General features: G+C 41.5%; 1 protein-coding gene across 1 annotated transcript in view; it reads right to left on the bottom strand.

The window, feature by feature from the left end:
* OCA2 (OCA2 melanosomal transmembrane protein) overlaps window positions 1-14,851 on the bottom strand; it is a gene marked incomplete at its 5' end in the record, with an annotated part of 243,872 nt that overhangs the window by 122,758 nt on the left and 106,263 nt on the right. The window contains 3 exons of the mRNA XM_083361506.1: window positions 2,076-2,184; window positions 10,588-10,645; window positions 11,828-11,975. Coding sequence (XP_083217632.1) covers window positions 2,076-2,184; window positions 10,588-10,645; window positions 11,828-11,975 — 315 coding nt within the window. The remainder of the gene's footprint in view (window positions 1-2,075; window positions 2,185-10,587; window positions 10,646-11,827; window positions 11,976-14,851) is intronic.

The raw sequence follows: 14,851 nt of genomic DNA, 5'->3' as shown, positions 1-14,851 counted from the left end.
TGTCAATTGGCAGAGCCTGGTCTTAGCACTCTTTTGGAAGGCCAGAAGAAGGGGGCTTGTTTCACCTTGCAGGGGGTAACAACGAAGGCTCTCTTCTGGATCCCACCAGTCAAACGTCTTGAACTGGTTTCACAGTTTCTTTAGCATAACACATTTTCATTGAATATATGTGTTTTGTGCAGAGCATAAACATTCATGAAAGACATGATGAAACATACATCCTAGCCTTGTAACACAAACCAATGTTACCTTTAAAAGTTCACTATAAATGGCACGGTTTATTTTATTATACCACAACTCATATTTCATCCTTCTTTCCTTACTGAGAATTATCCAGATGCCTATGATATAGACTTTTCCCTAACATTTTTTTAATTAACAAAGGGCTTAGCAAAAATTGAAGATCTGCAGTTTTCAAAAGTAATTAAGTTTTGATCCATGTATTGATTTGAAAATATGCAATTAGATAAGATGGTGCTCAATCTAAAATGAATTCTTTTTTCTCCTGTTCCTCTGCTGCAAATTATCACTAAAGATCTATTTTTAAAATATGCATCAGGAAAAGACAATTAACATTTTCATGACACTGTCCTCTCTGCTGTCACTACCAACAGAAAAAGAATATTTTGGCAGCACATACATAAAGAAACTCATTCCAACATGCAAGTACTGTACTTCAGTCTCACAGATATAATTCCACTGATTTCTCCTAAATATCCTTTGCATTTACAGGTTTGTAAGAAGTCCCTGTTCTTCTCAAAAAAATTCTAGCTAACATAGTTCTCTGGAGGAAGAGAATGACTTTTAAATCAAATTAAAACTAGGATGTTGATAAGAGAAGAAATCAGATGGATAACAGTGGTAATCAGCTGCAAAGATTGTAAGAACAGCAAACTTTGTAGAGTTTTAAAGTATATTTAGTTTAATACCTAGGACATAGTGCTAATCTTCGAAACACTGAATTCAGTGATAATGCTGTGAATATCTTAGCATAAATTTATTGAAAATTAATTAACTAAAATACCTCAAGTCTTGCTTGTTTAATTATGTGATTAAATAAATCAAGTTAATTGATGATGAAAACAGGTACATTCCATGCAATGCCCATTACATTTAGTCTACTAACTTGAGATTTCACTGCATAGAGAAAGGCTTTTAGCTATGATTAGGAGGGACAATAAGGTTCCTACTAAGTCCCCTTTCTTAATCAGGGTTCTACTTCTGCAGCTAACACAAGTTTGGAAGATAACTGGGACACTGCTCTAAAATACAGAGAAATGATTAGGCTGTCTTTTACATGCATTCATAGAAAATTAAAATTATACATGAAAAAATGTATTACTGAACGTCCTCTGCAATCCAAGTATATAGGGTAGTTTAAATTGTGTTCTAAAGTATCATATAAAATGTCTTCAGTCCAATCTATGGTACATTTCTTTAAAAGATCACTGAACAAAATCTACCTCAATTAAGAATCCATACAAGTCCAGATCAAGAACTTTAGAAAAGGAATCTTATTTTCCATTTTTTTAAAAAAGTATAACAGTTGTGGCACTAGTAGCAGCAGGAAAGTATATTTCAATTAGATTTTATATGATTAATTGTCAAGAATCCAACAACTGGAAAAATCAGAGAGGATATAGTGAAATCATTTACAGTACAATATAAGAAATGTACCATCAAGCCTTCAACAAATGAGACAGAATTACACAGCCTTGAAGTATATAGGAATGATGCCTAAGAATATATATACCCAAAAGCACACAGAGACACAACCCTGCATGGAGCATTGTACTTAAAGTTGTCAGGCCAAAGAATCAGGACCATTTGTAAGGCTGCTGCATACAAAAATTCATTCAAGCATATGCATAAGAATCTGGTCAATTCTAAACTGCAAAACCAAACTGGCACCAGATAAGGGTCAATGGAATTCAGGAGGGGAAAGATTAGGAGCGCTTGTGGGAACATGACTCTAAACTGATGATGCCCTTAACTCCACCCCCAGTCTTGCCTGCTCTTGTCCTACAAAAGTAGAATATATTTAAATACCAATAAATAATCCAAATGAAGCTTACCAAGATCTAAATGAATTCCTGGAACGAACGAATTGAGAAAGTACATGAGAATAACCATTCCTAAAACCATCAGGCATTTGATGAGAAGCAATTTGTCTGTTATTCTGTGCTGTTCAAAAAAATAAAATATATGAATCAACTGGAAATATACTTCAAATATCCAGTTTCATACTAGCATCTTTCCCAAGTCAGAATGATTATAATGTAGACATGTTTTCATTAAAATGGCAGAGGAAACACCTAAAATGTGAAGACAATATTTTAAACTTAGAATGAAACACATTTGGATTTTAGAGATTTGTATTATATTTCCAATAGAACCCTGTTGACAATCTTGGGAACTGGCTACAAGTCTTTCATCTCAATTGAAAAGGTTTTCATTTTCATTATACATATAAAATCAGATCTCATGCTTTATTATTATTATTATTATTATTATTATTATTATTATTATTATTATTATTATTATTATTGCAGAAATAGAAAGACCGTAATGAAAGTCCATTAATAACTTAATGTTTAAGTACCAGGATTCACACATTACAGGACTAAACAGCCTCTCAAGAGTTATTATGTCAAGTTATTGACAAATGGCGCTAATTATGATTCAGGTACAACACTGTATTTTTCTTCTACTTTTACTGATTTATTATTACATATAGTAATAATGTACAAACATACACTAGAAACAAATGAAATAAATAATTTGACATAGACCTCCACTTTAGGAAACTATCTGTATTCAAGATCCATAAACTCTCCTCTGGGTAACTTAAGAATGAAAGAAAAAGAAATTTGCAGTGGAATCTTTATCCCTAAACTTCCATTGCAGGGAAGATCTGCAAGGAATTGATAACAGCATTAAACTAAAATGTACAGTTAGGAATGCTGTCCATCAAATCCCAGATTAGAAAGACGGTTTGCCACATATCTATATCCAATCTCTAGGCATTCTTTTCCAGAAACTCTGAAGAAGCTACCATGTTCTCAGTATACAAAACTAATGCATAAAGCAGTTTTGAGGACTTTTTCTTTAATTCACAAGATTGGATTCTCTCTCTATTTACATAATCAAATCAGATGTTATTAAAACATTTTCAAATAAATTATACCTAATGAATATATAAAATGGCTCACTGACTAGGTCACTAGGATGAATTAAATAATGTTTTAGCATCCTACAGTGTCTTAGAGGCAGTTCAGAAGTAGTGCTTCAGAACATGTGGATGGATTTTTGTACAGATAAGCAATTGTGAAAATAGATGCAGCTGCTCTAATAAGTCATAATCATGCAGCAGAGTTCCCATTTGAATTACAGTACATATTGCACAAGAAATTGGCATCATCAGTCATTAAATCTCATCACTAACTATATTATTTTATCTTTACAAACTACAGTACAATTTTTACTACCAACCCAAACATGACAATTCAAGCATTGCTCATCTAACTACAGTAGGTTGGCAATTCTACATCACCAGAATTGGTACAAATTTTCTTAATTTTTTTTTCAAATGGCCAAATGTGGACTCATGGGGAGAAGACTCCTGCAAGTCCTTTGGACTGCAAGGCGATCAAACCTGTCAGTCCTAGAGGAGATCAACCCTGACTGCTCTTTAGAAGGCCAGATCCTGAAGCTAAAACTCAAATACTTTGGCCACCTAATGAGAAGGAAGGACTCACTGGAGAAGAGCCTAATGCTGGGAAAGATTGAGGGCAATAGAAGAAGGGGACGACAGAGAATGAGGTGGCTGGATGGAGTCACTGAAGCAGTAAGCGTGAGCTTAAATGGACTCCAGAAGATGGTAGAGGACAGGAAGACCTGGAGGAATGTTGTTCATGGGGTCGTGATGGGTCAGACACGACTTTGCAACTAACAATGTGGACTCAGTGTAGCTCTACAAAGCTGCTAGTGTTACCAAAGTGGATCTGCAGACATGGATCTTTGACTATTGGTAAAGTATAACCTTTTTCTTTTTCGGACTATCCACAATGACATCACCTGATAATTTCTTCACAAGATAGAAAAGATCTATATAGCAGAAAATATAGCAGTATCATAGTATCTTTCAGTAAAATGTTTTAGCATTACATTTTCATCCATCTAACTTGGCAGGAAGGCAATACATTATATCCATGGACAAACCTTCCAAGAGATGTATTTTTAGAAGGCCAATCAGCTACTTAATATCATGCCAGCCAGATATTTAGATCAACTAAAGTATCAAAAGTTAGAAAAATCTTAATAGTAACATATTTCAAAGTACTGAAATTCTAAATGAGCAATTTTAAGGAAAGCTTAAGGGAATGCCATATGTAGCCCAGCTTTGTCCATGTAAAGTGAGGGTCACTTTCTTTTAATTGTGCTTTTTATAAAGGTATTTATGCTTGATTTTCAACTTGTTTTTAATCAAATTCCCAAGAAACTCAGTTTTCTCACTATGTATTGTCTGCTGAAAAGTTTTAATGTTTCTCATCATTATTATATTGTGTTTTTATATTGTTGTTAGCCACCCTGAGTTGCTTGACAGTGAAAAATGGTATAGGGTTTCCTGCCTGAGCAGGGGGTCCAAATGACCTCCAAGGTCCCTTCCAATTTTATTAATATTATTGTTGTTATTATTATTATTATAAGATGGGCAGCATATAAATATAATATAAAATAGAATCATCCTGAGGCAGATAGCTTTTCAGAGAGAAGGGTGGGGAGCTGACTAGCAAGTAATAGAAAGCAAATACTGCATACTCCAAAGTTCTAAAGAACTTGCTGAAGTTTATTCCCCTCAGTTCCTTCAGCATTCAAGGACAATAGTTAAAAACATAAACAGACACTTTGGAGCCTCAGCAGTCCAAACTTAGAACTCAAAGTAATGTTCAATATCAAATGTCTAATCAAGGTGGTAAACTGATCTGGCAGCAACAGTTTGAGGCTTGTTCTCCTGTCTAAGTAAGACTTCCAGTCTCAGCTATCAGCATATAAGAAACTTCTTAGTGTGTAATTTTTGACCTCTTCCCTCTGGAGAAGGCTTTCCAGAAGAGAGGAACCAGCTCTCTTTGCCTGGGCAATGAATTTCAGCCAGGCAGAATAAAAGGGGTGGAGTGTTTGGTTAAGAGATCGAGGGAGACGCCTGTGGGTCCGGCTTGGCGGTGGCGATGGCGGCGACGGCGTGGGCATCGGCGCTGGTGGCGGCAGTCCTTCGGGCCGCATTCGGCAGCGGTGATGGCCCGCATCTGGCAACAATGGCGACGGTAGCAGTGGTATGCTTTGGCCGTTTTCAGTGACCAGCACCAAGTGGTGACATTTCCGGGACCTTCTGGCCCGAGTGGCAACATCTGGTCTGTTTTCGGGCCGCTTCGGCGCCACCAGTGTTTTCGAGCCTATTCGGGCCGTTTGTGGAGGCCGGCGGCTGGCTGTGGCGTTTTCTGGGCTTTTGGCCCCTTTCGCTGGCGGTGGCGTTTTCACCTTGCCCCAGGCCGCATCAGGCTGCTTCTGGTGACGTCGTCGTCCTCGGGCCGTTTCAGCGGCGGAGAGGGCGACTGCGAGTTATCCAAGCGGCGATGATGTCTTCTGTGCCACTTTGGACTGCTTGTGTCGGCTATGGCGTCTTCGGACTGTTTCAGTGGCGGAGAAGACGACCACAGGCTATGTCAACGAAGCAACGGCGACAGGTGCTTTTTGCACCGCTTTTGGACCGTTCTAGTGGCGGTGATGACGCTTTAAGACTACCCTTTCTATCTCGGCCTGCCTACCCTTCTGCCTTAAATACATACATCTGCCTACTCCCCCCCCTCTCCCCTTTGGATTTGGTCGGTTCTGGGTACCAGCCACGGTGGGAGAGTGGCTTGCTTTTACATCTGCAGCCCCATAGAGGTGGGAGCTCTATGGGGCATGCCTACCCAGAGTATAATCTTGGACCACCCCCGGGAACAGAGTTGCAACCCGCCGTGAGAGGGCGGGGGGTGGCTGGTTTACCGGGGCACCCAACTGAGTGGCAGTGCAGTTGGGTGTGGATCCAGATATTTCTTTCTCCGGCCTTCGATCCTCCTACGGACATGACCACCTTTGGGACTGCCTATCCTGGACTTGTTGGACTATTATGCGACAATACACCAGCACGGACTTGCTCGCTCTCAGGGGTGCCCCCCTCGCCTGGGTGCGACCCGCCTCTTTAAATTCTCTTAACCTCGATGAAGGGCCCAAGTTTTGGGACCCTGAGAGATGGCTGGGGAGGGGCAGGGGCCGTCAACACAAAGTTAATAGGAGGCCCCTGATTACTTTTTTATCAAAAATTTTTATGGGGTTGGGGAGAGGGGTGGGAGATGGGGGTTGTTTGGCTATGGGGGGTGGCCAATCAACTATGGCTCAGGCCAGACTTGGGTCTGACCGCGCGGCGGGAGAACAGGGTGTCGTTGTCTCCGGAGCTCACGAGTGGGTCGTGGGATTACCAATTCCCACGACGGGGAATGGCAGCAGGCGGATAGACAGGGGGCCGTATCGCTACCGGGAGGGCCATCTCCGCTCCTTGCAAGCGGTGAGGCGCTCCGACCCTCTGCTTCTTCCCCGAGGTCCCGGGAGCGAGGATGTGCAGCCTCCTGAGCTCCGGCTGGTGTATCTGAATGCCAGGTCCGTGGTCAACAAAGCTCCCCTCGTTAGGGATTTAGTTGAGGGTGAGCATGCGGACCTGGCTTGCATCACGGAGACTTGGTTGGGCCCAGAGGGTGGGGTCCCTTTGGTTGACCTCTGCCCACCAGGCTTCCGGGTGCTACACTGGCCACGAGCTCATGGTAGGGGTGGGGGAGTGGCGGTTACTATTAGGGAGACCTTATGTCCGTGGGAGACCACCGTTTCTCAGATAGTCGGGTGTGAGTCTCTCTTTGTGAGATTTGGTTCTGGGGCGCAGTTGGGCTTGCTGCTGGTGTACATTTCGCCTAGTCGCACAGCGGCAGCCCTGCCCGAGCTGCTCGATATCCTCTCGGGGTTGGTGGTTGAGTTTCCCAAACTTATAGTTTTGGGAGACTTCAATCTACCATCCCTGGGAGGTTCATTTGAGCTAGCTCGGGAGTTCATGGCTTCCATGACGGCCATGGACCTGACGCAAGTAATTTCTGAACCAACTCATGAGGGAGGTCACACCCTTGACCTGATTTTTTTATCTAGACGGTGGTTGGATGATCTTGGTGGGGGCTCTCCATTTATTATGGCCCTGTCATGGACCGATCATCACCTCCTGCGGCTGGTCTTCCGTTTTGCCACCCCCCGCCGTGGGGGTACGGAGCCAATTAGATGGTACCGCCCCAGACGCTTAATGGATCCTGATAGATTCCAAGCGGCGCTGGGGTCCCCACCTGCCTCCATTGCTCACAGCTCGGCGGATGCCTTAGTGGAAGCCTGGGAAAGGGCAGCCACTGAGGCACTTGACCGGGTTGTACCCTTGCGGCCCCTGACCCGGTGCAGATCCCAGCGAGCTCCATGGTTCTCCGCGGAGCTCCGGGAGATGAAGCGTCGGAAACGGGGCCTAGAGAGCTGTTGGAGGTCTAGCCGATCCGAACCCGACCGGTTGCAGTTAAGAACCTACATTAGGTCTTATCTCGCAGTGATGAGGGTGGCGAGGTGTAACTACTTCTCTACCCTCATCGCGTCCGCAGATAATCGCCCGGCCGCCCTGTTTAGGGTGACTCGCTCACTTCTTAATCAGGAGGTGAGGGAGGATCCCTTGCAGGGTCGTGCCGAGGAATTTAGTCAACATCTGTCGGATAAAATCGCTCGGATTCGGACCGGTTTGGACTCCAACTGGGCAGAGTCTGGCGATCAGGACACGAAAGGTCTTGTCAATGTTACCTGGGAAGAGTTTGATTCTGTGACCCCTGATGAAGTGGACAGGATTATGGGGAGGCTGAGCTCCTCCACATGTTTGTTGGACCCGTGCCCTTCCTGGCTGGTTTATGCAGCTAGGGAGAGGACACGAGGCTGGCTCCAGGCGGTTATATCTGCTTCCTTGAGTGAGGGTTATTTCCCCACCATCTTGAAGGAGGCGGTGGTGAGACCTCTCCTCAAGAAGCCTGCCTTGGACCCAGCTGTATTGAACAACTTTCGTCCAGTCTCCAACCTTCGCTTTCTTGCGAAGGTTGTCGAGAGTGTGGTGGCGCATCAGCTCCCTCTGGTCCTGGATGAAGCGGATTATTTGGACCCCTACCAATCGGGTTTCAGGCCCGGGTACAGCACGGAGACGGCATTGGTCGCACTGGTGAATGATCTCTGGAGGGCTCAGGATAGGGGATATTCCTCTGTCCTAGTCCTATTAGACCTCTCGGCGGCTTTCGATACCATCGACCATGGTATCATGCTGCGGCGTCTCAGGGGATTGGGAGTGGGAGGCACAGTTCTTCAGTGGTTCTCCTCCTATCTCCTGGGATGCTCGCAGTCGGTGTTGGCAGGGGGGCAGAGATCGGCCCCTAGGTCTCTCGTTTGTGGAGTTCCTCAGGGGTCGGTTCTCTCGCCTCTCCTGTTCAACATCTACATGAAACCGCTGGGTGAGATCATTCGTGGTTTTGGAGTTGGGTATCATCAATATGCCGATGATACCCAACTTTTCTTTTCGACCCCAAACCACCCCAGTGATGCCCTCGCTGTGATGTCCCATTGCCTGGAGGCGGTTCGGGTCTGGATGGGCAGGAACAGACTTCAACTCAACCCTGACAAGACTGAGTGGCTGTACATTCCGGCATCCCGGGACATTCAAAATGTTCCATCTCTTTCAATGGGGGGTGAGCTCTTACCCCCCGTGGATAGGGCTCGCAACTTGGGAGTCCTCCTAGATTCACGGCTTACCCTGGAAGATCATATAGTGGCCGTGACTAGGGGGGCTTTCGCCCAGGTTCGCCTGGTGCGCCAGTTGCGGCCCTATCTGGACCGGGATGCCTTGTGTACGGTCACTCATGCGCTCGTGACCTCTCGCCTTGACTACTGTAATGCTCTCTACATGGGGCTTCCCTTGAAGACCACTCGGAGGCTCCAACTGGTGCAGAATGCGGCCGCGAGAGTTGTCTTGGGAGTTTCCCGGTACTCCCATGTTACACCTTTGCTCCGCGAGCTGCATTGGCTACCAGTTGTCTTCTGGGTGAGGTTCAAGGTCTTGGTTATGATCTTCAAGTCCTTACATGGCATGGGTCCGGGTTACCTCAGGGACCACCTGCTGCCGGCGTCAACTTCCCTCCGCCCAGTACGTGCCCACAGAGAGGGCCTCCTCAGGGTGCCTCCGGTCAGGGAATGCCGACTGGTGGCCCCCAGGGGGAGGGCCTTCTCTGTGGGCACTCCGGTATTATGGAACCAACTGCCGGTGGAGCTCCGGATGGCATCAGACCTCCGAACCTTCCGTCGCGGGTTGAAGACCCATTTATTCGAATTAGCTGGTCTGGCCTGATGGGGGATTATGGGTTTTAAATTTGGTGTTTTTAGTATTGTATTTTGTTTTAACTGGGCATTGATTTAATTTCTTTTTAACTTTTGTACCGTTATTTATATATGCCCTGTGAACCGCCCTGAGTCCCTAGGGAGAAGGGCGGTATAGAAATCAAATAAAACATAAACATAAACATAAGTGGTTTCTATTTGTTGTCCTCTAGCACCTGCTGTCTCCCTCAACATTTTTCTCCAAACCCACGCATCTATTCCTATTAGGCACAAAAGACCAGATCCACACCTGAGGGTCCAATTAAACTGATTTATTGCTACTTATGCATATGTACAGGAATATTCTGAACTAATGGTTAGCACCTGCTTGGAGTTAGATAACGGTCAACAGAATTCAAGGAAGGTTGGACTTAGTTTGCTTATGGCTATGTAGAGATTCTAAACTAATCCCTCTTTTAACTATGACCCCAGGTTCTGCCAGTCCTTTTCCTACAGTTGCTTCATCAGAATAGCATTTATACTCAACAGGCACTGTGTTCACAGATGCTCTTCTGCTGTGGCTTAGTTAAATAGAAAGTGGTATTTTTCCTCCACCACATACTTCATCCCTTAAATATTACTCATTTTTTGTTTTATTGTATTCTCAGAAGTGGATTTCAGCAACATAATTGTATTGTTTTATTGTAGTCTATTTTGTTCCTTATACCCATCTTACCAGCTTTTGCTTTTAATATTTTACTATTTTAGTTCTATTTTATTCTTTATTGAGATTTTACTGAGATTGAGCATAATAAAGAATTGTGTTACAATAGCATAATGGTACTGGTTCTTCTGAAATGCAAAGCAACAGACCACTTTCTATTTCAGACAAAGATAGTCTTGTGGAGTAAAACAAAGTGTCTAAAATACCTTTAGTTATTTATATATTACCTAAGGGAGAGTACCCACATGCACAGTTCAGTCTCAAAATATTTTTCCCCAATTATTTTTTGAATCCTTGGCAGATTGCAAAACAGAAGATTTTGTGCACTGACATTGTTCTCAATATTAAGAAAAGTACAACATTATACATGTAGGTGAATATTTTTCAGAATTGTTTACCTTTTTTTGGAGCTCTTGGATATTTGTTTCCCAGTTTTTATCTTTTTGTGAGATTTGTCTGAAATAAAATATATAGAAAACCATATAGATAAAAAAGAACTTAGATTATTATTTGTTACTGGTCATTTTACAGTACTTAATATTTGTATTCCATATCCACTTACCATTAAATGACACAACACATATCTATCTTAAATAATACATGGTACTATTATACTGAATTTCTCCACATTTCCAAGGAATTTTAAATACAAATACTAGGTGAATGAATGAATGAATCTTTATTGTCAAAGTACAACTATGTATACATTGAGATTAGCTGAGCCTCCCTTTGTGCTCCCACCCCCCAACACACAGTGACAACAAACCCTCCATCTTACTACACCATGTGAACCAACTACACCACACACCGGCCTCCCAAGTCAATTCTGCATAAAATTCACAAAAGTTATTTCTCATTCAAAAGCCTAACAGACCACTGATAAAAGGTGTTTTTCAGCCTGTTGGTACGGCTGGCTATATTCCTATATCTCCTACCGGATGGTAGGAGAGTAAAGAGATACCGTCCAGGGTGTGAGTCGTCCCTGAGAATTTTCCTCACTCTTCCAAGGCAACGAGCCCTGGCAATGTCATCCAGTAGTGTCAGGGGACAGCCCACAATGTCTTGTGCTGTGCTCACCACCCTCTGTAATACTTTCCTATCCATGGCTGTCAGGGCAGCATACCAAACCACAATACAGTGCGAGAGGATGCTCTCTATAGTAGACCGGTAAAAGGGGGTCATTAGCCATTGTTCTACCCTGTTCTTCCGCAAGACCCTGAGGGAGAATCTGTTGGGCCTTTCTGGCCACCTGGGTTGTATTAATTTTCCAGGTAAAATCTTCACAGAGGTAGACTCCCAGAAATTTAAAGGAGGAAAGAGAGCATTGCAGTAATCCAGGTGAGAGGTGACCAGGGCATGGGTGACCGTGCATAGGGCATCTCAGTCCAAAACGGGGCGCAACTGGCATACCGGGTGAACCTGTGCAAAAGCCCCCCTGGTCATGGCAGTTAGATGATCTTCCAAATTAATATTTCTCAAGATGTGTCAATTTCAATGCCCTGGCAGGAGAATTCTGAGAAATGAAGTCCACATATCTTAAAGTTGCTACGCCTGGAAACCCTGAGTCCTAACACTTTCCTTTATGATAAAACTAAAGAAGATTCAGTGTAGGTCTTACTTTCAAGAGCCTGACATTACCTGTGGAAAGTTTTGAGCTTTTTCCTTAGCAAGAACTCTAGAGTTCTAACTTTTTGCATTAAGAGGCACTTCACAGCTGTTTCTTCTCTGCTTGCAGGGTTAATTCTCTGGGCTGTCAGTTTCCAAACATGGATTTCATGTTTCAGTTCTAAGAAGAAATAAAATTATTTAGCTGAGAACGACAATATGGCACATTTCAATTTTCCTAGTCACAACATAGAGATATATGATGTCTCTGGCCAAAAATTTGCAATATTACAACCAAATCTGGCACCTAATTTTCTTTCTCACTGTAAAAGCCTGAGAGGTAGTGGGCATGGATGCAAACAAAGTCTTTGTACTGTCTTGTTATGTCATAGTTTCTTGTTTAATGTGAATTCAGCCTAAATCAGGAATTGGTCAAGGAATTGTAAAAAAAGGAGCGCTAGTTGATATAATCCTGCATCTCCAAGTGGCATTGAATAATAACTGCTAAGAAATGGATGCAAAGTAACAAGATAACATTTTCTAGATGCTAAATATTATTAGATCCAGGAGGTAATCATGTGGTCTGGAGATCTCTATTGACCCAATATTATTATGTTTCTTTTCTAGAAATCCATTAGGGAAAAAACAATAGTGAATGAAATGATGAAAGTGGAACTTGGTTCCAAAACAATCATCAGTCATTTTATGTATTCATTAGAAAGTTTACTTTACAAATATTAAAGTTTACGGCAAAAATTACAAATGCAGTCATTCAAGTGAACCAGTCTAAATATGTTTGAAACTGGAAGAGATTTGGTGTAGATAAAACTGCACAACAGATTAGTGTTTTTAGTATTTATGTACTATGAATGGCTTTTTGTTCATTTATATACTTAAATCTTATTCTTAGATATGTTAAATATTCATAAAATGTTATTCATAGCTATGCCAATTTATGCAGAGAGTATTAGATTAGATTTAGATTTTAGTATTGAGAATGTGAAATCTTATTCAACATTTAAATCATTTTCTTTCTCTGGCATCAGATCTTTTTTATATATAAAAGATTAATGTACAGTTAAGTTGAATCTTGAACTGTTTTGGCTAAGCATTAAATATAATACTGTCAATATAACATTTTGGTGTTTAAGCTTTTGATTTGAACCATGAGTTCTTTTTAAGAAATTACTTGTACTACACCATTTTGAAACTTAAAACTTATCTAACATATAAATAATCATTTCTATTTTTTGAAATTGAGTTTTTCAATCAGAAGTTAAGCTAGAATATAGCTTATCATGAATTGTTGTGATGGACTATGGCACTATATGCCTGCCACTTTTTCCTACTAGTCATTTCAGATCATACAAAATGCATTCCGCTTTTCAGAAATCTAAGATGGGGATAATCACATTAAAAAAAGCTGAACAGCTGCTCCTATTAGAAAAGCCACTGCCTACAGGATCACCATATGTTATCAGTTCAGCAAATGGTCCACATTGATTAAATGAATGCAACATTAATTGGATCGTAGTAATGACAGTGACAGTGAGATCATAGTTTGTTATTTTTCATCTTGCCTTGTCTCATTTCAGTTTCATTTCAGTTTTTATAAAAGCCCAGAATTTTAAAAAATGACTGAATTATTCCCCTATTGAATTTCCATGGTTGTACTAAGCAAGGTAGATGTGTCTCATGGCCTAAATGGCCCTTTCCAGCTCTATCATTTTAGTCATTTATAATATGAAGATTTAAGCCTTTTAAAAATTGTGGCTTATAATACAATGGTTCAAAATTGTGCATTAGATTTTTTTTTATCATAGTAACTATTATGGGCATAATTTCTATATTTTTGCAATATATAAAATACTTTTTACTTTTGCAATTTCACAACAACCCTAGAAGATGGTTAGGATGAGAGACAGTGACTCAGTAAAAATTATCTAGTGAAGCCTCATTAGTTGACTGAAGATCTGAACCTGGATTTCTACAGCTACAATTAGTATTACGCAACTGCACTTTCAGTTAACACAAATATTCAATCAAAAAAGACATTTTGACAAAGAATTACAATTCAGCTGCCAGCTTTTTCATGCAATCTGCCATCAAAGTGTGGGCAATGCATCAAAGTCTTACACTTTACTATTCTTCAATTTATAAAAATGTCCAAAATGGAAACAGAAATACAATATTCTTTTACTACTGAGATTTGCACAACTGTCTTCCCATCATCCATCTGACCCTTATAGCTACTGAATTTTGACCTGAATGGGTCATATGCCATAAGGTATATTTTTCATCACCTGTTTACTTATTTATCTGCACAATACCAATTTTAGATAATTTTCATCTGCAGTAGATCAAATGCAAAATCACAAATTACTGCTCTTCAATAAACTAAAAACCCTGACAATGTAAATTGTTGCCAAGAAGATTGCATTCAGTCTTGAAAACGATCAAAACAATTGCCATATATTTTGTATAAAGACACTGCCTCTCGAAGTGTTAGCTTTCTAGGTTACATCATTTCCAAAATCAAGCTGATAACATTTTTCAAAAGGTTACTCTTTGGCAACTATCTGGAGAAAAAAGTCTTTCTGCAATTCATTCTATTGTTTTCAGACCAGGACTGTACCTTTCAGTCAGTGCATATGTATGCTGTGATATACTCTATATTTCTGCACAATTAAACAACTGCTGGGGTCGAGAAGAAATCGATTGTTACAATCATCCTCTAAGTCTGATATACTCACTAGTCTATTAACTGGTATGGGGATCGTTTGAAAATGAATCATTAGGTTCTATGTGTGTATATGTATATGTATATGTGTATGTATGTATGTGTGTGTATATGTATGTGTGTGTGTGTACACACACACACACACACACACACACACACACACCAGACCCCGTAGCCTCTGCTGGCCGGCCTTCTGATTTCCAGCCACTCACCCTGTATGAACATCAAGTGAAAGCTGCAGGCCCAGATGGGGTGCTGGGGATAGTGGTTAAGAATTGTGCCGATCAATTAGCAGGGGTCCTGGCAAGGATCTTTAA

This window comes from Vipera ursinii (assembly GCF_947247035.1).
Source record: "Vipera ursinii genome assembly, chromosome: 4".
Lineage (NCBI taxonomy): Eukaryota > Metazoa > Chordata > Lepidosauria > Squamata > Viperidae > Vipera > Vipera ursinii.
Note: the sequence above shows the minus strand (reverse complement) of the source record. Positions and strands in the feature narration are given on the sequence as shown.